We start from the raw sequence: 23171 nt of genomic DNA on the forward strand, positions 1-23171 counted from the left end.
TTTAAGCCAACTGTTTCACTCTCCACTTTCACTTTCATCAAGAGGCTTTTTAGGTCCTCTTCACTTTCTGCCATAAGGGTGGTGTCATCTGCATATCTGATTGATATTTCTCCCAGCAATCTTGATTCCAGCTTGTGCTTCTTCCAGCCCAGCATTTCTCATGATGTACTCTGCATAGAAGTTAAATAAGCAGGGTGATAATATACAGCCTTGACGTACTCCTTTTCCTTTTCGAACCAGTCTGTTGTTCCATGTCCAGTTATAACTGTTGCTTCCTGATCTGCACACAGGTTTCTCAAGAGGCAGGTCAGGTGGTATTCCCATCTCTCTCAGAATTTTCCACAGTTTATTGTGATCCACACAGTCAAAGGCTTTGGCATAGTCAATAAATCAGAAATAGATGTTTTTCTGGAACTCTCTTGCTTTTTCCATGATCCAGTGGATGTTGGCAACTTGATCTCTGGTTCCTCTGCCTTTTCTAAAACCAGCTTGAACATCTGGGAAGTTCACGGTTCATGTATTGCTGAAGCCTGGCTTGGAGAATTTTGAGCATTACTTTACTAGCATGTGACATGAGTGCAATTGTGTGGTAGGTAGTTTGAGCACTCTTTGGCATTGCCTTTCTTTGGGATTGAAATGAAAACTGACCTTTTCCAGTCCTGTGGCCACTGCCGAGTTTTCCAAATTTGCTGGCATATTGACTGCAGCACTTTCACAGCATCATCTTTCAGGATTTCAAACAGCTCAACTGGAATTCCATCACCTCCACTAGCTTTGTTTGTAGTGATGCTTTCTAAGGCCCACTTGACTTCACATTCCAGGATGTCTGGCTCTAGATGAGTGATCATACCCTCGTGATTATCTTGGTCGTGAAGATCTTTTTTGTACAGTTCTGTGTATTCTTGCTACCTCTTCTTAATATCTTCTGCTTCTGTTAGGTCCATACCATTTCTGTCCTTTATTGTGCCCACCTTTGCATGAAATGTTCCCTTGGTATCTCTAATTTTCTTGAAGAGATCCCTAGTCTTTCCCATTCTGTTGTTTCCCTCTATTTCTTTGCATTGATCACTGAGGAAGGCTTCTTATCTCTCCTTGCTCTTCTTTGGAACTCTGCATTCAGATGCTTATATCTTTCCTTTTCGCCTTTGCTTTTCACTTCTCTTGTTTTCACAGCTATTTGTAAGGCCTCAGACAGCCATTTTGCTTTTTTGCATTTCTTTTCCATGAGCTCCTCCAAAAAAGACCCCCAAACAGCAATGTCTTTTTTGCCCCGTGCCGATCACAGGGCCCAGAAGACATCTGGACTTTAGGGAATCTTTAGAAAGAACAAATGAGCTAGAATTGCCGGTCTTGCTAACACAAAGGGGATGTCCAAACTAAAGCTAAAGGGCAGCTCTGCCTCCAACTCAGTATTGTTGGAGAGACCAGCCAAGCTCAGCATAAACACCTCAGGACAGCACACCCGCCGTACGGCTCCCGCCCTCAACCCATTCTGCGCAGGCTCCACCTGTGACGTACGCGCGCTTTTCCCCGCCCCTTCCGGAGGCTCGCCGTGCGCATGCGCCCTACGTTACGCGCTTTGTTGCAAAAGCGACGGGGTGAGGTCCTGCGGTCCGCGCGCGAGGGGCGGCCAGACGCAGCGGACGGGGCGGAGGATGGAGACTGTGGCGTCTGCTCCAACGGTCGTGGCCGCTCGTGAGAAGGTGGCGGTGTAGGCAACTCGGGCTCCGTGGAGGCTGGCGGTGGTGGCCGGCCATGGCGGGAGACCGTCTGTGTTGGGCTCCCTGAGGTGCGCTCCCTGCCGTCTCGGGGAGCTGTGACCCATGGGCTTGCTGAGCAGCCGGGTGCTACGCCACCCGGGGCGAACCCGAGCCCAGCCGGAACCGGCTTCTGGAGCTGGGGGCTCCGCCCGGAGGCCAGAGACTGGCGGCGACGCGCCCGGCCATGGCTTCTGTTACTGTCCGGGCAGTCACAAGCGCAAGCGGAACAGCGGGACCTTCTGCTACTGTAACCCCGATTCCGAGACCGACGAGGATGAGGAGGAAGGGGACGAGCAGCAGCGGCTTCTCAACACCCCTCGAAGGTACGGGGCGGGGAGGGGGACACGCCCGCACTGCCCGCTCTCGCACCTGTTGGGCGGCTCCCGCGCCCCGGCTTGGGGGTGAGCCCTGGGGGCTTCGGGGGCTGCGGCGCTCCCTAGCCTGTGAAGAGCCGGACGTGCCCTTGACGGGGTAGACCTGGGAGCCGGTCCGAGGCGGGCCGGATGGGGTGCACCTGGGGAGACGCCCAGTGGTCTGGCTTGTTAACCGCAGACGCCGCCAGGGTGGTGCTACCGCCCCAAGATGAGACTGAGAAACGCCAAGCCAGGCTTGCGCCTCGTTAAACCTTAGACAGGGCCAGCCAGCCGGCCTTCCGTAATACACCTCGGTCCTCTCTTGAGTGGGTGGCAGTAGAATTAAGTTGTTTTGCATCCGGCTGCCTTGAATAGTACAAGACACGTACATTCAGGCCCTGAAATGGGCACTCCTGTTGTCCCACAGCGGAAGGGAAATGGTTACGTACAGGAGCTCTTTTTAACTGTAAAGGTGAAATTTTCAGTTGTGTGTACAGTTGTTCCTCAATAGCAGGAGAGTCTTTTTAGCGTCTCTAGCACTCAAAGTCGTTGACCGTGGATATGTGTAAGGCAGCTTGCTTAACCTCTTTTTTTTTAGAAGAGTTGAAAAACGGAGTATTTACTTGGGAACTAAAATGTAGTTTGTAAGTTGAATATATTTTCACATGAAGAGTCTCGTTGCTACCTTTTTTTAAGGCTATCAGGGGGTCACATAGATGTAATTTTTTTTAAAAAACTTTAAAAGAGTAAAATTTTATGCTACACGTTACGTGTTTATTATAAAATAAGAATAGCATAATAACCTCTGTAAGTAATTTGATTTCTAAATCCTTTCATACAGTTTTATGTTTATATTTACACAAATGGACCCCGACTGTCAAACTGTTCAGTTCCCTTTTTGGAGAATTAGTGTAGTATAGTTTTTAGAGCTCAGGTTCTGAGTTCTAGTCTATATTTTGCACTTAACAGCCTTATTTCTAAAATGGAGATGCTAATACTTTACTTGTAGGACTTGACGGATGTTAGAATGCATACAATGCACAGTGCCTGGTATGGAAGCAGTCAGTAAATATTATGTCTCCTTGATGAATTGGCTCCCCTTATCTTTACAAAATACAAAGACGTTTACATCTGTATTACTACAGCCAGTATCACTTTGTCTTGATTCCCTTTTAACCTGTCTTAAAGTAGTATTTTGTAGACAGCATTTAGTTGAGTCTTGTTTTTAAAAAAATGCAATAGGATTATCTCTGCCTTTCGATTAATTAGTATTTAGACCACTGTATTTAATGTCACTGTAAAAATATATGGGACTTCCCTGATGGCTCAGATGTAAAGAATCTGCCGATGCAGGAGACCTGGGTTCTATCCCAGGGTCAGGAAGATCCCCTGGAGAAGGGAATGGCTACCCACTCCAGTATTCTTGCCTGAGAATTCCATGGGCAGAGAAGCCTGGCAGGCTGCAGTCCACAGAGTTGCAAAGAGTTGGACATGACTAAGCGTCTAAGGATTTGCCTGGAAAATCCCATGGACGAAGGAGCCTTGTGGGCTGCAGTCCATGGGGTCGCTAAGAGTCGGACACGACTGAGCGACTTCACTTTCACTTTTCACTTTCCTGCATTGGAGAAGAAAATGGCAACTCACTCCAGTGTTCTTGCCTGGAGAATCCCAGGGACAGGGAAGCCTGGTGGGCTGCCGCCTACGGGGTCGCACAGAGTCGGACCCGACTGAAGCGACTTAGCAGCAAGCGTCTAACACACACACATAGAAATATATATGTCAGGGTCCATTTGAAAGAAATTACATAGTACTTTGAGTAGAGAAAATTTAATATAACCATGGCACCCCACTCCAGTACTCTTGCTTGGAAAATCCCATGGACGGAGGAGCCTGGTAGGCTGCAGTCCTTGGATTCGCTAGGAGTCAGACACGACTGAGCGACTTCACTTTCACTTTTCACTTTCATGCATTGGAGAAGGAAATGGCAGCCCACTCCAGTGTTCTTCCCTGGAGAATCCCAGGGACGGGGGAGCCTGGTGGGCTGCCGTCTATGGGGTCGAACAGAGTCAGAAACGACTGAAGTGACTTAGCATAGCATAGCATTAAATTATTGAAGTAAAGAGATCTCTGAAAAATAGAAGAATAGAGGACATAGGGAGCAGTCACTACTTCTAGGGCTGAGACAGACTATCCAAATAAGAAACAAGTTTGGAATAGGGCCACCTTTTCCAAGCTGAGATTCAAATGTTAGAGGAGTTGTGGCCCTGTAGATGGTAGAAAAGTTTGCTAGGGTGTGGAAGGCTAAGACTGGCTAGCAAGGAACCACCCACTGGCATGCCAACAAAACTAGCTTGAAGGCTCTCTAGCTCACAAAACTGAAAATATTTACCGTCTAGACCTTTATAGAAAAAGTTTGCTGACCCCCAAATTACATGAGTAGAGTGGAATGGAAAATCGAATAAAGCAAATCTTTATTAGGAAGTGTATATCAGAATCTAGTGTGTTATACTAGCATACCAGCATAAGATGACTAGTTTATTCAGCTCAGCGTGGAGAAAGGGTGTAAGAAATTTTTAAGGTCAGGAATTTTGTGAGTTGTCACTAATATGCTTCCTGAGTCTGTCTCGTGTGCACTTCTACCTCAGCCACCACTCCATGAAAAGCTTTGGTCTCCAGGCCCACTTTCTGCCTAAGACCTTTTGTCAAGTGCATGTTTTACTTTTACATTAACAAGACTTAAAACTCAGCTGTTCTGCAACCAGATCTTTAGTTTCTTGTCCATAGAGTGTCTCAAAATTGAAATCTAGTGAACAGTTATTTTTTGTTAGAGCTATGTAAATGTTGTTCACTGCAGAGTCAAGTAGTGTGCTAGGATTATAAATCGTACTTCCTGGGTCCAAAGTCACAACCACTTGTTTTTGTCTTGGGAGAAATCTTTTAAACTCATAATTAAATTGAATCTTTTTTCTTTTTTTTTCCACTCCATTAAGTGTTTAAATTCGAACCCTGTTTTCATTTGTAGCTTATTAGAACAATACTCTTTTTTGTGTGTGTGTTGCTTTTTTATTTTCCTGGACTTCTTTGACTGGCTTCCACCCATTGGACAAAAGAATTATATTCCTTCATCCTGTCTTCAGATTTTTCTCTTTCCAAACACACTTGCGTGGAGTCCGTCTTATTTAAACCCAAACCTCCCTCCCGGGTCCCTTCATCTTCCTGTTCCAATTTGGATTCATTGCCCTGTAGGTCAACACTTATCTTGGGACAGACATTGACCCCGTGTGTAGGATTAGATCCTGTTTTCTGTAGCCTGTGTCTTTTATGAACTCTTCTGAGGGAACTACATCCTCAAGTATATTTTCCTAAGAAAATTGCTGAAGAAGGTAATTTGTGCTTCAGTTCAGTTCAGTCGCTCAGTTGTGTCTGACTCTTTGCAACCCCATGAATTGCAGCACACCAGGCCTCCCTGTCCATCACCAACTCCCAGAGTTCACTCAAATTCATGTCCATTGAGTCGATGATGCCATCCAGCCATCTCATCCTCTGTCGTCCCCTTCTCCTCCCGCCTTCAACCTTTCCCAAAGTCAGGGTCTTTTCAAATGAGTCAGCTCTTTGCATCAGGTGGCCAAAATATTGGAGTTTCAGCTTCAACATCAGTCCTTCCAAAGAACACCCAGGGCTTATCTCCTTGCCAAGGGACTCTCAAGAGTCTTCCAACACCACAGTTCAAAAGCATCAGTTCTTCAGTGCTCAGCTTTCTTCACAGTCCAACTCTCACATCCATACATGACCACTGGAAAAACCATAGCCTTGACTAGACGGACCTTTGTTGGCAAAGTAATGTCTCTGCTTTTGAATATGCTATCTAGGTTGGTCATAACTTTCCTTCCCAGGAGTAAGCGTCCTTTAATTTCATGGCTGCAATCACCATCTGCAGTGATTTTTGAGCCCCCCAAAATAAAGCCTGACACTGTTTCCACTGTTTTCCCCATCTATTTCCCATGAAGTGATGGGACCAGGTGCCATGATCTTCGTTTTCTGAATGTTGAGCTTTAAGCCAGCTGTTTTACTCTCCTCTTTCACTTTCATCAAGAGGCTTTTTAGTTCGTCTTCACTTTCTGCCATAAAGGTGGTGTCATCTGCATATCTGAGGTGATTGATATTTCTCCCAGCAATCTTGATTCCAGCTTGTGCTTCTTCCAGCCCAGCGTTTCTCATGATGTTCTCTGCATAGAAGTTAAATAAGCAGGGTGATAATATACAGCCTTGACGTACCCCTTTTCCTATTTGGAACCAGTCTTGTTGTTCCATGTCCAGTTCTAACTGTTGCTTCCTGACCTCCATATAGGTTTCTCAAGAGGCAGGTCAGGTGATCTGTATTCCCATCTCTTTCAGAATTTTCCACAGTTTATTGTGATCCACACAGTCAAAGGCTTTGGCATAGTCAATAAAGCAGAAATAGATATTTTTCTGGAACTCTCTTGGTTTTTCAATGATCCAGCGGATGTTGTGCTTACCCAGTTGTAAATTTAGTCTCTTACTTTAGTCATCTTTTGACTCGGTGCAGAAGTCTAATAGGGGGAGCCTGGTGGGCTGCCGTCTATGGTGTCACACAGAGTCAGACACGACTGAAGCGACTTAGCAGCAGCAGCAGAAGTCTAATCTGAAATAACTTTTTATATCTGATGATTTTAATTCATTGTCTTCTAGCCTGCCATATTGATGAGAAATATGATACTGGTCCAATTCTCTTTTCTTTTTAGGTGACTTTTTTTTTCTCTCTGGTGCGTTTGGAATTTTTTCTTTGGTATTTTGGAATTTAGAAGGTACTTAAATATAGGTCTTTAAATGGCCTTGGTGCTTGGTGGATCCTTACAGTCTAAAGACTGCTTTGGGGAAACTTTCTTCTGTAATTCCCTTTCTTCTGTTATCTTTGTTTTTTCTTTCTTGGACCCCTGTCAACTGGATTTTGGATCTCTTGAACTGTACCTCTTTCTCTTTTTTTCTTTCTAGGCCTTTTTTGCTTTATGTTCTAGGAAATTTTCCTTAATTTTGTCTTTTTTTTTTTTTTTTTCCGCAACCATGTTTTTGGTCCTAAGAGCTCTTTTCTCCCTCTTCTGAGACATCCTTTATCATAGCATCCTATTTTATAAATGTAATAATCTCAACTCTCATAGCAAATAGATGGGGAAACAGTAGACACAGTGACAAACTTTATTTTCTTGGGCTCCAGAATCACTGCAGATGGTGTCTGCAGCCATGAAATTAAAAGACACTTGCTCCTTGGAAGAAAAGCTATGACAGACTTAGTGTATTAAAAGCAGAGACATTACTTTACCGACAAAGGTCCATCTAGTCAAAGCTATGGTTTTTTCAGTAGTCATGTGTGGATGTGAGAGTTGGACCATAAAGAAAGCTGAGTGCCAAAGAATTGATGCTTTCGAACTGTGGTGCTGAAACTGAAGCTCCAGTACTTTGGCCACTTGATGCGAAGAGGTGGCCAAACGATGCAACTCATTAGAAAAGACCTTGTTGCTGGGAAAGATTGAAGGCAGGAGGAGAAGGGGTCAACAGAAAACAAGATGGTTGGATGGTATCACCGATGTGATGGACATGAGTTTGAGCAAGCTCCGGAAGATGATGAAGGACAAGGAAGCCTGGTGTGCTACAGTCCTTGAGTCTCAAAGAGTTGGACTTGACTGAGCTACTGAACAACAACAAAATCTCAACTCTGTAGGTGTGCTAGTTATAATTAGAGTGTTGGGATTCTTTTTTTAAGTTCTCTTTTCCCTGAATTATACGTTTCCTCTGATGCCAAATTCTCTCTTTTTAAAAATAGTCTTTAATACTCCTAACTTCCTCATGTTGGGAGATCCTTGGTTGGCTGCCTCAGAATGGGTAGCTTGTGTGTGTGTGTGTGTGTGTGTGTGTGTGTGTTGAATAAATAGATTTATTACTACTGAGCCTCCCCTTTGAGTAGGAAGACTGTCTACTAAGTTGTATATGATTGTATATGGGTGCGACACGCTCTGTTTTAGAACAGAGATTCCCAAACGTTATTGGTTCACAGTACCCTTCGTGTCTCAATAATGTTTTTCTTGGCACCTCTGGCCCTAAAGAAACATTTAATAGTCAGGTCCAAACAAGTAAATAGCATAGATCACATAGTGTCTGAATGATGTTGCTGTGATTTCCTCTAAGTCTGTAATATTTCACATGCCTCCCTGAGTTTGCTGTGGTGTTCCAGGTGCTTTGGCACACAGTTTGGGATCCAGGATTAAATCCTGGTGAATAGGTTGGTAAGTAACAGGTTACATATTGCTCAAATGCCATGATAAGGATAGCTTTGTGTGGGGCTCCAACACCTACACCAGAGTCTTAATTCTTCCTGATAAATATATTGTTTCTTTCTAGAAAAACCTTGGATTCTGTTTGCAGGAGTTATCTGTACTCTGTGTTCATAGTGGTGGAGGTCATTAGGGGAACAAGTCTCCCCATTTTCTGCCTTCTTTTTCTCTTGAGATCTCATCCTCCCAGCCCCATCCCCACCCCACAGTTCTGAAGGGCTTCAGCCTCCATTCTAGATCCTGATACATTTTGGGTTATGGCTTTCACTGCTCTTTTCCATTCTAGTTTGTTTTCTAACTTCCAGATCCATAGAATTCTCTCAGCACATGATAAGCCCAACCTCACCTTTTTCCTGTTGTGGGTTTATTCCTTTCTGCACTTTTAATCTTCATATAATCTAGAGAGAGTGCTTTTAGGAACTGGAGACTACTTGTCTTATTTATCTCTTACAGTAACCCAATGAAGTGAATATTTATACCCTTTTTTCACATGTAAGGTAACTGAGCTGTTATAGAGCTGGGACTCAAAGCCAAGTCTGTCTACCACCAAAGCATGTGCGATTTTTATTGTCTATTGGGAAGAGGTATTCAATACACAGATTTAAGACGCTGTCAGAATGATTACTGATTTTTTTTTACATTTAATAAAAATAATCATTAATTTTACATTAATCATTAATTTTACATTTTTCATTAATCAATGATTAATGATTTTTTTTCTTTGTTTACATTTAAAAGTTTTACTAGGAAAGCTGTCAGGATTGGCCAGGAGTATGAAAAATATTGATCAGCCTCTGCCTAGGGGTTTCCTCACCTACTGGATGGACCATCTTGATCACAGATTGTCAAAACAAAAATTACACAGTTCTTCCTTTAAATCTTATGCCCAAATCCAGGATATTTACAGATGCATAATAATACGTGATGCTGTTCTGGTTGAGGTTAGATGGGATACCCAGAATTCACTCCTCACTCTCCTTTGTAAACCCTAAGACACACTTCTCCATTGAGCATAGTTGTGAAAATCTTTGGTCTGAGGCTGTAAACCATTTGTCTAATTTAGGGAAAAACACATTTTAAGGAGTTTAAGAATAGTTTGGGGGCTTTCCTGGTGGCTAAGTGATAAAGAATCCACCTGCCAATGCAAGAGGCATAGGTTCAGTCCCTAGTCTGGAAAGATTCCACATGCCACAGAGTAGCTAAGCCCATGTGCCTCAACACCTGAGTCTATGCTCTAGAGCCCCAGAGCTGCATCTACTGAAGCCTGCATGTCCTAGAGTCCATTGTCCACAATGAGAGAAGACACACAGTGAGAAACTCGCACAGTATAACTGGAAAGTAGCCCCAGCTTGCCGCAACTAAAGAAAAGCCCTCACAACAATGAAGACCAAGTGCAGCCAAAAATAAAAATAAATTACATTAAAAAAAAGTTGTTGGTACTAAAGTAAGATCAAATGTAAATTACTAAAATACTTGGGTAGGTCTTGTTCTTCATTTTGTAGTTGCAATATTATTGCAACTATATTGACATTGTCCATAGTGCTGATTTCTAAACAAAAAAATAAGCAAAATCATCATGCTGACTTATCTTTATTGAATAGGTAATTGACTTAATTCAAAAATTGCAAAAAGGCGTATAGTGAAAGGTCTTCCTCCCACCCCACCCCCTCTATCCACTGTTGCCCCTCTTGGGAATAGAGTACTCCAGAGGTAACCACTATTACTAGTTTTTTATGTGCCCTTCCGTACATAAGCGCATTTGAATGCATAATATCTCTCTTTTTATACCGTGGGCAGATTGGTTGTATTTAATAGAAATTGAGCAAAAAGAGTATTTAGAGTTACATGCAAAATAAGTAAAATACTCAGTATTACACATACATAATGTTTGCATTTCTTTTAACAGGAAAAAACTGAAGAGTACATCCAAATATATTTATCAAACATTATTTTTAAATGGTGAAAACAGTGACATTAAGATTTGTGCTCTAGGAGAAGAGTGGAGCTTACACAAAATATATTTATGTCAAGTAAGTATTTTATTTTTCTCTTTGAGTAGCCAAAGTAGTTGCTTAACTCAAATTCTTTTAAGTCTTATTCTTATTGTATTTTACAATAGTCTTTTGCATGAGTATTTGTCCTGTCTGATGGCAAGTCTCATTCTGTAAGAGATACACTGTGAATATTGTTAGTGAAAACTTAAGTTTGGTCTAGGAAACAGATTTTGAATTTTCATTGTCATACTGGCCTAGGAGTATGTTTTTGTCATTCCAGTGAGGTACTTATTTTAGTGCCTTCTGTTGACAAAAATGGAAAAAGTTAGGGGAAAAGGATAGAAGAAGGACTCAACAGTTTTTAGTTTCTTTTCTCACTTCCTTAGTAGATTATTTTGTGTCCATCTTGTGTGCTGTCATATGTTTATGAGATACTTAAATGTATAATTTCTATGCTTGCATTTAGAATACTATTGAAAAGGAAAACATATATATATATATATAAAATATACTCAGAAATTGTTCCACTGAGTGAAAAGCTTAGTTGGTTCAAGTAGTAACATAGGAATTCAGTTCAGACAGTAATATGAGAATTTAGTTTTCTTTAATTAAAAACATAGTATTTTGATAAGCCTAATAGTTTCTTTATCATAATTTCTTTTTCATTTTGTTAAGTCTGGCTACTTTTCTAGTATGTTCAGTGGTTCTTGGAAAGAATCCAGCATGAATACCATTGAACTGGAGATTCCTGACCAGAATATTGATATAGAAGGTAACTGCCACCATAATTACTATTATGTAAAAATGATAAAAACATAACCTTTTTATCCTTTTGGCAGAAAGTATTTTCTTCTAACCTTGTTAACTAGGAAAAAAGCTCCTTTTAACACACACAGTGACAATTTTTATTGATTTACTCTATACTTTATCAATTCTGTTCTGTGTCTCCCTAATCTTAGTCATGTCAGCTTTATCAGTCCGTTTCCTTCATGTTTAAAAATATATCTGCCTGGGATATAGAGGATGTAGAGTGAAGAAAGGAGAAGTATGACCAGTAAACAGTAAGCCAGTAAACAGTATTCATTGATTATTCCCTGTACAGAAAGATCTTTTCTGGGAACAAGTAGATGTATCAGGTAGTCAGTATTGTTTTAGAGCTATAATGGTCTTTAGATGACGAAGCTGAGGCCAGGAGGATTTAAGAGACTTATTTTAGGTCTCAGAGCAGTTTAGTGAGGTAGGATCAGACTATAGTTCTAACTTCTATCCTGGTGCTCCTGCTTCCCTCTTTGATAACTGAAGTGGAAGTACCCAGTACTAACCTCATGGGTAAAGAATGTTTATAAAGCCAGCCTTGCAGGACACACATGAGAATGGCAATAGAGAAAAGGATGGACAGGTTCAAATAGCTGTGGTGGCAGCATACACAGAAGATGCGGGTTCAATTCCTGGGTCAGGAAGAGCCCCTGGAGGAGGAAATGGCAACACTCTCTGTATTCTTGCCAGAAAAATCCCATAGACAGAGGACTGCCTGACTGGTTACAGTCCATGGTGTCACAAGGAGTTGGACACAGCTGAGCACTCATTCACAGGACCAGGAGATATTCCATGCTCCGCAGTGAAGCACTGAACCACCAGGGTTAAGACTGTCATTTGGTCTGTGTAGTTGTACTTAATGATTGATCTACTCAGGAATATCTTCATAAAACTCTTTCCAAGGGTGTCTTAATTCTGACCACTAACTGACATCAAGGTTAGATGTAGGAGAATCCAGCATGATTTGATAGAATTGATGGAAATGTATAACATTGTTATTAAAGCATCATCAGTCCATAACCATTACTAGTAGTTTTATTGGCAACCCACTCCTGCACTCTTGCCTGGAAAATCCCTCGGATGGAGGAGCCTGGTGGGCTGCAGTCCATGGGGTCGCTAGGAGTTGGACACGACTGAGCGACTTCACTTTCACTTTCATGCATTGGAGAAGGAAATGGCAACCCACTCCAGTGTTCTTGCCTGGAGAATCCCAGGGACGGGGGATCCTGGTGGGCTTCTGTTTTTGGGGTTGCACAGAGTCAGACACGACTGAAGCAACTTAGCAGCAGCAGTAATTTTATTAGTGATGATCATCTTATCCTTTTAGACTAGATTTAGACATATGTCTTAGTGTATAAAGACTGTCCTTATTCTTGTAATATTCTTACAGCTAAAGTTGTTATTTTATTCTATCTGTGTATTTTGCTTCTGTGTATTTTGCTTTCAGCACTTCAGGTGGCGTTTGGGTCATTGTATCGAGATGATGTCTTAATAAAGCCAAGTCGAGTCATTGCCATTTTGGCAGCAGCTTGTATGCTGCAATTGGTAAGTATGCATATTACTCAAAAAATAATAATACTTGTATCTTTGTTTCAAGGTATCCCTTCCAAAAACAATAATAAAACCTAGTTTTTTATAATTTTTAAAATTAATATATAAATATTTCTTTTGTGATAAGTCATTTAAAATGTTAAACCAAAAACTTTACTACAAATGAGGAGGGTCTTGATATTTGTGTAAAATGAAGGCAGGCTGTTTCTATGTAGAGATCTTAGAATGACTATAATGTGAAACTAATATACTTGTCTAAATCCATTTATAGATTTCTGTGCATTAATGGGGCTTCCCTTGTGGCTCCGCTGGTAAAGAGTCCGCCTGCAATGCAGGAGACCTGTTCAATCCCTGGGTTGGGAAGATCCCCTGGTGAAGGGAAAGGCTACCAACTCTAGTATGCTGGCCTGGAGAATTCCATGGGCTGTATAGCCCATGGGGTCGCAAAGAGTCAGACATGACTGAGCGACTTTCACTTCTTTCTGTGCATTAATGACTTATCTTGACTATTATGAAGCAAGTGGCTTATGATTTGATTATTAATTCATATAGTTCATGGATTCGGAAAACATTGAGTGCTTACTATGTAAATGTTTTCTTAGGAAATAATTGCGTGTAAACCACCTAAATGTATATAACCTATTGACAGAATGACAGATTTGTTTATTCAACAGAAGTATATTGAGCAGTGTGTCAAGCTAGGCATAGAGATCCAGAGGTAAATAAAGATATCTATGCCTTCAAGAAGCTCACAATATAATAAGTGTAGAGTCGAGGAGGAAGAGTTGATATACAGGCCCCAAAACTAAAGTAAGAGCTGTCCAATATTATAGATATGATGATAAACTTTCTGTAGCATTTAGTGGATGTGCAAAGTGGTCAGTTTAACCTGGTAGTGTAAGAGAAGGAAGTTGTGTTTGAGGTTGAGTCTTAAAAACTAAAAATGTGTTTACTTGTGAAGTAAGAAGAGAGGGGAAGAAAAAGCATTTCATGCAGAAAACTAAGACTTAGAAATGAGAAAATAATGGAGCGTTAGAAAATCTGAGTGGAACACAGATCTAGCATAGAATAGAAGGGTTGGAGAAAAAGAGGCAGAGGCCAGATCACGAAAGTCCCTCAGTACCTTTTAAAAAGTTAACACTTTGCATAAGTGCTTTTGAAAAGTTCTAATCCGAGGAAAGACAAAGTTGTATTTTAGGAAGAATGCTTGGGATCAGTGTGAAGGATGAGCTGAAAGGAAAGTTGAGTATAAATCCTATTGCAGTAATCCACAGGAGGGTCTAGATGAGGGTAAAAAGCATGGAGAGGAAAACTGGATACTGGGAGGTTAAGCAGGGATTATCCACTAGACCTGATGACACAGATGGATTTTAAAAGGAAAGGGGCGGAGTCTAGAATAGCTTGCCGGAAAGTTTAAAATCCCGGTTTGAGTCAACATTTTATTTTGATCATTTTAAAAAGTTAAGTTTCTTTTTATGTGGCATTTTTATACTGGTTTATTTGAAATAATAGTTAATAGCTTGTTAAATATCCCTGGCTGAGGTAATTTGACTTTTTAACGTTTTGATCCTTTTGATACTTATTTTCAATAATTATACTTTTGTAACTTTTAATCCTTTTTAGGTTTTATTCTAAATTCACTTTCTGCATTATCTGTGTGACTTGGCTATTTAACAATAATACTCTTGCATGGTGGATGTAGTTCAAAAATTTGAGTAAACTCACTTTCTGCATTATCTTTATGACTTAGCTATTTAACAGTAATACTCTTGCATGGTGAATATAGCTCAGAAATTTGAGTAAAAAATGATAATTCTTTCCCTATATTAAATAAAATTAGCCATTTGAAATCTTCTATATAAACATTTTAGATTAAAATTTCAACGTGTTTAAAACAATACTATATTTGTCTTAGGTGTATTTCTTAGCTATTGATAGGTGTTTTAAACTTTAATAACAACTTGCTCTTGATTCATACTGTGTACTTGCCCAGCCCATCACATAGTCGTCTGACTGTGTAAAAAGGTCTTAGTTTTAAAAGAACGGCAAAACAGAATGCTGCTTAAGTTTGCAAAGGTCCCAGAGAGGAGAACAGAAAAGAGAGTAGCAATTTTTATCTCTGTCTTACTGCTTTTACCCTCTCCCTTCCGTTTTTCAGTTCAAGTATTTAGTTGAATACTTGCTGGATTTTTTTTTTTTAGGAATTTTTACTGGACTTTCAAAAAAGACTTAGGCTTGCTGCACTTAGTGGTTTTCTTTCTTTCTTCCTTTTTAATATGTGAAAGCACATATTCAGAGCTAATTTTTCCCGTATGAAATGGGCCTTTCCAGTGGTTATTTATATTTACAGGATGGTTTAATACAGCAGTGTGGTGAGACAATGAAGGAGACAATTAATGTGAAAACTGTGTGTGGCTATTACACATCGGCAGGGACCTATGGACTAGATTCTGTAAAGAAAAAGTGAGTTACCTTACTTGTGTTTCCTCTCATTCCACTTTTGGGAATTTGACTGCTTTGGTTTCTTAAGAGAATGTATAGGTATTTAAAAAAAAGAAAAAAAAGAATAGAATTTGCTATAAAAGGTTCCTTTTTATATTTGGACTAATTAGTAAATTCTTCAAAAGTGTGGTCTCTGTGACTGTGGGTGGGTTATACATGCTTATAAAAACTATGGTCCCTCTTTACAGTACATTTCTATTAAATGTTTTAAAGCAGTAGGCATAATAGCCATTACAGTCGTCCCTCACTATCCGCAGGGGATTAGTTCCAGGACCTGAGTGGATACCAGAATCTGCGGTTGCTCACCTCCCTTATTTAATGATCTAGTATATTCAAGTAACCATCTTTCTGTATACTGTGAATCATTTCTGGATTATTTATAATACCAATGTAAAGGCTATGTAAATAGTTATAAATCCAGTGTAAATGCTATGTAAATAGTTGCTGTCTTGCGACAGATTTAAGTTTTGCTTTCTGGAACATTCTGAAGTTATTATTTTTTTCTCCAATATTTTCAATTCTCGGTTGGTTGAATCCACGGATACAGAACCTGCGGATACCGAGGGCTGACTGTATATCAGTGCAACTACTGGCAGTGTTTTTAAGTCTTGAGAATTGCAGTACCCATTTTCAAATTATAAAGAAGGTAACAGAAGTATGTAAGGCCCTTCATAAACCATTTAACACAAACTTGAAAATGAAGTTTTCTCAATTAGAAAGGCTCTTATTAATATTAAGGGAATATTCCCTTACTAACTGCTGACAAAATCAGTACTAAATTTCCAGTTGTTAAATTAAAATATTTGAGCATGTCCTAGCAAGATTAATATTCTGTTTTTACTTTAACTGTATGTCCTGCTTAATAAATCATAAATATATACTGTATAATGAAATAATTCCATGTTTTAATTTCAGGTGCCTTGAATGGCTTCTAAACAATTTGATGACTCACCAGAATGTTGAACTTTTTAAAGAACTGAGGTATTTGAATTTTAAATAGCTTCATAATTATCCAAAAGACTATTCTTCATTTGTTAAAAGTATGCAAGACATTTTTATATAAAACAAAAATATATTATGAAAAAGTGAACTTAATGAAATGTATCTAAGTTTCTTTCCTTTGTTGCAAATGATACAATGCGTTTTTTTGATACAGTGCATATTATGTCTACTGTTTTAATCAATTTTAATGGAAAAATTCATTGCTGCTGTAAAACTATAGAAAGTCTCTAGGGTTACCTCACTTTAGCTGGACTCTTAAAGAATCTAAACATTTATTTTAAAAACCACCATCTCTTATTATCCAGAAATTACATTTGAGAAAATTGTCTTAAACTTGTTACTAAGACTGATGAAATTAAATTTACAATTAAGGTGGTCTTTTGTTTTAGTTTGCTTGTTCTTCCTTCCTCCCTTCAAGTAATTTCTGAATGACGGCTATGTGTAAAGGTACTCTGTTAAGGGCTTTGAAAGAGGCAGAGATGATTATGTCATGGTCTCTGTTCTCTCTGAACCTATTTGTAATAATGGAGCTAACATATCTGCTATGGGTCTGAGAAATTCAGAGTGGGAATGAACTTTTAAAGGCCATAATCACTTTCAGGATTGCAGTACCTTGACAGTGGTGCTTCTGAAACAGGGGTACAAATGTCCCTGGGAGTGTATAGCATTCTGATGGAAATGTACAAAACCAAAGGCTTTGTTATGTACAAAACCAAAGCCACATTCAGTGGCTTACTGGTTTGTCAATTTTGCTGACTTTTTGAGGGGAGAAAGGTAGGGAGGAGTAGGAGAGAAGTAAACATTTTTATGTTTAAATACATCATGGAATGGAGAGAATTCAAGTTTCTTTGGGCTTATAAATACAAAAATTAATAGAAATGTTATTTTTATGGCTAGCCTTCTCCTAGATTCCTGGATCCTTTCCTTTCATTTGCCTTTAAGAGGTACTTTGATAGAAAGATTTGAGAAGTATTGTATTCTACCAGAAAATCATCACCTAATGATGTCAAGGCATAACGTCATTAGAAACACTTTTTATCTTCTATAATTCTCATTGAGCTTTTTTCAAAAGGAAAATAAATCATAGTGGTCATCGTAAAAATTCAGATGCTCTTCTGGCTTGTTTAGGGTAGTGGGGGGAAGGGGAAAAAAGAAAAGAGCTAGTAATATCATTTCCATTCTAAATTTATACTAACACTTATTTTTTGATATTACTCCCTTAATAAAATAAAAACTTGTTTTATGACTAAGCAGTTCTCTTAAGCCTGGAAGTAAAAGGTTACTTTGAAGATATATCTTCTTCAGTGAATTTTGACAGAATTTTAATTGAATGAAAGGGAAAGGCAAAAGAAAGGGAAGGCTGCTACTTTATGAGAGCATGCTAAAACTTATCTTATTAGGACTTTGCTTTACCTTGATTAATCAGTGGAGCAAGCTTTTTGTTCCTCAGCAGTGCAAGAAAAAACCTTTTGCAGCATACAGTCTGAATTATAAGTATTCTTACATTCAAATAGATTGTTTTTGTCTAAGATTCTTTGTCTTGGGCACAAAGACTGATGTAGTTTTTTAATTCCATGTTTTCTTTTGATAAAAAAGACTTTTAAAAACATTTTCAGTTCTACCAGAGTCTTTAACTTTTGTATAAAGAGAGGCTCACTACTTCTATTTTATCTTTTCTAGTATAAATGTCATGAAACAACTCATTGGTTCATCTAACTTGTTTGTGATGCAAGTGGAGATGGATGTATACACAGCCCTTAAAAAGGTATTTCCATAATATGATATGTATAAAGATAGCCACTCAGCATTGCTTATAATAGTGAAAAACTGAAAATAGCTCGTGTCCAGTGGTGAGAGAGTGATTATACATGCAAGAAAAGGAAAAGGACATATGCCAGAATGCTAAGTCTTTAGGCTTAGGGAATTGGTATCATGAGTAATTTTAATTGTATTCTTTATACTTTTCTCTTCTAGGAATACATTTGTTTTTTCCAAGGTTTTTTTTCCCCAGTAATTAACATGTTATTTACATGATCAGAAATGTTAAATATTTTATGCAGTTTTCAGAAATGTTTTCAGAATTGAGCTTTAGTTGAATTAATAACTTTATGATGAAATTTTTAACAAATTTTTCTAGAGAATGTTGAGATTCTTTTACAGGTCTTTTGTACTTCAGACATATGTCTCACTTCATCCTTTTGTAAGGTTTCAACATTTTTAGTATAATTTAGTTTTCACAACTCTGAAGAGACAAGTGGGCTATTACTTTTGTTCTGTAGATGGTAACACTTAGAATTCTTACAGTTACTACATGGCAGACGTGAGACAGAACCCAGGTCTGTGAGTTCTAGTCTGTGCTTTCCCCACGGCATGATTTTGCTGTTAGCCTTTTGTCCTTAGCACCAAGTTTACATTAACATGGTCATGAAACCTGGGAATGAGTCACCTTCTGGGTGAGATTCTATTACTATTTTTCCTCAAGGAAGTTCAGTAAATGTGGTAACCAGTCATTAAAGGAAGGTAGACAGCCCATTTCTATCTCTGAGCCACTGGTAGCATTCATTCTTTCTCATAAGTATTGAATGTTTACTATGTGCTAGGCACTGCTCTATGTTACCCATATTAATTCTAATGTCCTGTGAGGTTGACATATTATCATGCTCATCTTGCAAATGAAGAAATTAAAGCCCAGAGAAATTAGGTAATTCCCCTCTCTATTAGTTGACAGGACCAGGATTTAAAAATTCATGTTCTTCATTACTCTGCATACTGTCTCAACAGCAGTTAGACAATGAGAAATTCCTTTTTCGCATATTTAATTTCTTTTATAATCTCACATAGGATGTCATGAAACTTAATTGTTAATTGAGTAAAATAAATTAGTATATTTTATATATTGTGTATATGTGTTGTATCTACACTCTATGATATAGTATATTTTATATGTATGTGTGTACACACACATGTAGGACATTTACCTTTTTAATACTAAAACTATAGTGCATTTGAAACCATAAATATTTTTCAGGTATTAGCTTATTCCTTATATGCTCATCTAGTTTTTATCTTTGGACCACGATTAATGCCATGATGAATTTAAGGCTTATCATGAGCATATCATGTAATAGTTTTACTTCTTTCAGTTGCTTATAAAATGGAAATTAAATTTTTAGATACTGTGTTTTAAGAAAACAGTTTGAAAATGTGAACTCAAAATGATGAAGTTTTACGGGGTTTTTTTCTTATTTTTTTTAATCTAGTGGATGTTCCTTCAACTTGTGCCTTCTTGGAATGGATCTTTGAAACAGCTTTTGACTGAAACAGATGTCTGGTTTTCTAAGAGGAAAAAAGGTGTGATTAAAATTGTTATTCAGAACTTTTTTTTATTGAAATTTAATTAAAACTGAGCCCTGATTTATTGATAAATAGAGAATTTTAGAGCTGGAGAGGACGTTGGGAATGATCTAACTCAGTCCCTTATTTATACTGAAAAAATTTAGGTTGGATAAAAGAGATTACAGAAAAAAAAAAATTTAATGGCCATCAGGAGCAAAAAAGTGGATAAAAATCACAGTCCTTAGTTCATGATTTTCTTAGTTCACTATCATTTTTTACCTGTGCATAACTACCTTTTTCTTTAAAAAAAAAAAAAAAATAATGTATTGAACCTCAATGAACTAATCAAGTACTTGAACATTAAAAACTCAGTCTATTCATGTGCTTCTTTTCTGTTGTGTCACTTCAGCTTTCCCCAACCACTGTCTTTAGTTTTGTGTTTATTTTTCCCTTGCTTTTAAAAAATAATGTTATGGTATTCTACACATGTCTTAACATGAATGTATAACATAGTGATGTGCTAGTAAGCTGGCTTTCTGAAAAAATAATCACTTATTTATAGCATTTAAAAAAAATTTTCAATGATAAATTTTCTTAGCATGACTAATTTCAGGCTAACATGATACTACTGAATGTGGAGTTGGAAAGAAATGCATGCCATGAGCTCCTGTGAGCCAATACAAGCCAGATTCACCTCACTCCTGGACAACATATCATCCTGTTTTTTGTTGTTATTGAACTATTATACTGTGGTATTGATTTTCATTTCCTTGAAAACTGAAGAGATTGAACAGCTCTTTGTGTGTTTATCAGCATATGTTTTCTTCTTCTGTGAAATGTCTGTTCAGGTCTTTTTCCTATTTTAGTAATGTAATTGTCTTTTCTTACTGATATATGGGCATTCTTTATATATTCTTGATAACCAATTCTTTGTCACAAATATGTGTTGCATTTATCTTTCAGTTTAGATTGTTTTTTAACTTTTTTAAAGGTGTATTGATGAATAGAGGCTCTTATATTAAAATTCAGTGTGCTCTTTTAGTCTTATTTAAATAAATTTTCTAGAATTATGTAGTGAGATTTACTAGCTAATTGTTTTTCCTTGAAGCTTATGAACCAAAATGTATAAATGACCATAGCAATAAAATCTAACTTGATTTGCTTCAAGAATAAAACACTAAATTTCTGTCTTAAGTTATACTTTATGGAAGTTAAAGAGGGATTTAAGAAATTGTAAAGGAAAAAGGTAGAGGAGAAAATTTAAGTTAAAAACAGAAGTAAAAGCTGAAAAAGATAAAGGAGGTAGAGAAGTTAAAAAAACAAAGCGGGTCAATAGAAGCAGTAGATGTTAGGTAAATTTTGACATAAATTTATGCTCATTTGAGCTCCAATTGGATTAACTGCAACAGTCCATCAAGAGAGAAATTACTTTGTAGCCTAAGTGGCAGAAGCTAGAATAGGAAACTGTGGTTCCCTCTGCCTTCTGGTTTTCCCACTCTAGGCTCTCTGTCCCAGCCTCAGTAGTATAAAAGTATACAGTTTAAGAAAACTTTGCAGGGAAACATTTACTGCATAAGGCAGAATGTATGTCTGATGCCCTTGTTTTTCAAAGAGGACTTCAGAAGTTTATTTCAAACAGTTTTTAAATTATAAAAGTGACAGATACCCAGAAAATAAGACCAAAAAGATCACTTGTAGCCCTTACCCACTATATTTTAGTATATTCCTCTTTGTTGTTGTTTAGTTGCTCAGTCGTGTCCGACTCTTTTGCGACGCCATGTATTATAGCCCACCGGGCTCTTCTGTCCATGGGATTCTCCAGGCAAGAATACTGGAGTGTGTTGCCATTTGCTTCTCCAGGGGATCTTCTTGACCCAGGCATTGAGCCGGGTCTCCCTCATTGCAGGCAAATTCTTTATCATCTGAGCCACCAGGAAAGCCCAGGGGAAGCCCAATATTCCTCTTAGGTTATCTTAACTATTTGTCTTTTCAGATATATATGCGTCAGGACCAAGAGAACAATAGAAATTTAGCAAATTTTCTGCATAGTTATACTTAAGGATTGCTTCCTTTATTTCCTATCACAGCAACAAGGCTGAGTCCACTGCTGTGGGTATACCTTGTAACAGAAAACAGGCTAAGGATTATGTGCAAGTCCATGCTTGATAGCAGCAGACCTTTCGTTCCCACTCATGAGAGCATATTGGAATGCAGCTGAGAGTATTTTTGGAAATAAGCTTAAATTCTCCCTAGAAGAAAAGACCCATAACTTTCAATTATTTTAACAATAAATACTACCCTTGTGTTGCAGATTCACAGCTACAATGTCTTTGTATCTTATTTTGTATTGTAGTAGAGAATTAAGGTTTTGAGTAATGTTCATCGCTTGTAACTAAAGTGTAAATTAGAAAGATGCCAAGAAATGTTCCGTGTCTTGTGAAGACCCTTGAATGAGGTATTTGGGCTAGAGTTCCACTGAAGTGTTCAGTCCCTGGGAAAAGGGATTCTGGAAAGATATCGTACCCTCGACCACCATTCTCAACCCTTCCTTTCCCACCTTGCTGGGCTATGTGCTGTCAGCTCCAACCCCCAGAAAGGCATCAATTGAATTCCCAGCCCAAGGGTCTAATTAGGACCAAAGTTAATTTCCTGGGGCTTTTTTTCTAAATCTCCCCAAGTTTGAAGAGATAAATTAATACATTTTGAAAAGAATGTCTATTTAGTTTAAGCTTTTTTGTTTGGTTTTGTTTGTTTTGTAGATTTTGAAGGTATGACCTTCCTTGAAACTGAGCAAGGAAAACCATTTGTGTCAGTATTCAGACATTTAAGGTTACAGTATATTATCAGTGATTTGGCCTCTGCAAGAATTATTGAACAAGATTCTCTAGTACCTTCAGGTAAGAACAGGATAAAATTGTGATTTTAAGTAAAATCTTTCTGATTGTAATAGTAAAATATATATATCATAGAAAAATAATAATGAAGAAAATAGAAGTTATCCTTAATTCCAGCAAGGATTTTTATACCAAGCAGAATCATACCATGTAGATAATTTTCTTTGTTCACATTATATATTATGAGTATCTTCCCATATCTTTAAATACTCTTCAGAACATTTAAGTGGCTGTATAGTATTCTATAATGTGGGTGTTCTTTAATTTGCCTTACCAGTACACTATTTTGGACTAGACTTTGAAGTGTTATTTAAAGGTCAACTTCTTTTTCTATTAATACTCCTTAAATTTGCTGTTTTCTTTTTCGTATCCTAGTCTTAAAGACATAAAGACATTGCTTTATGTCAAAGCAAATGTAATATCTTTGCTGGTTATGACTTAAAACTTGTGAAACAATTACTGTTTTAATTTTCTAGCTAGTGTTTGTGTAGGATTAAATTTAGTACTATATTCACATTTAAGAAATAGAAAGTAGCATTTGAAGATTTACTTGTAAATTTGTATAGATTTATCTGAAAATTATAATTTTTTGGCATCTTAGTTTTTGACATAATTG

General features: G+C 38.1%; 1 protein-coding gene across 1 annotated transcript in view; it reads left to right on the top strand.

Moving 5' to 3' along the window:
- Positions 1-1567: 1567 nt before the first annotated feature.
- GMCL1 (germ cell-less 1, spermatogenesis associated) overlaps positions 1568-23171 on the top strand; it is a 56631-nt gene continuing 35027 nt past the window's right edge. The window contains 9 exon segments of the mRNA NM_001101983.2: positions 1568-2083; positions 10367-10490; positions 11130-11226; positions 12718-12815; positions 15172-15284; positions 16239-16304; positions 18006-18090; positions 19586-19676; positions 22421-22558. Coding sequence (NP_001095453.1) covers positions 1824-2083; positions 10367-10490; positions 11130-11226; positions 12718-12815; positions 15172-15284; positions 16239-16304; positions 18006-18090; positions 19586-19676; positions 22421-22558 — 1072 coding nt within the window. The 5' untranslated portion in view covers positions 1568-1823.

Source organism: Bos taurus, chromosome 11 (genome assembly GCF_002263795.3).
Source record: "Bos taurus isolate L1 Dominette 01449 registration number 42190680 breed Hereford chromosome 11, ARS-UCD2.0, whole genome shotgun sequence".
NCBI classification, from domain to species: Eukaryota; Metazoa; Chordata; class Mammalia; order Artiodactyla; family Bovidae; genus Bos; species Bos taurus.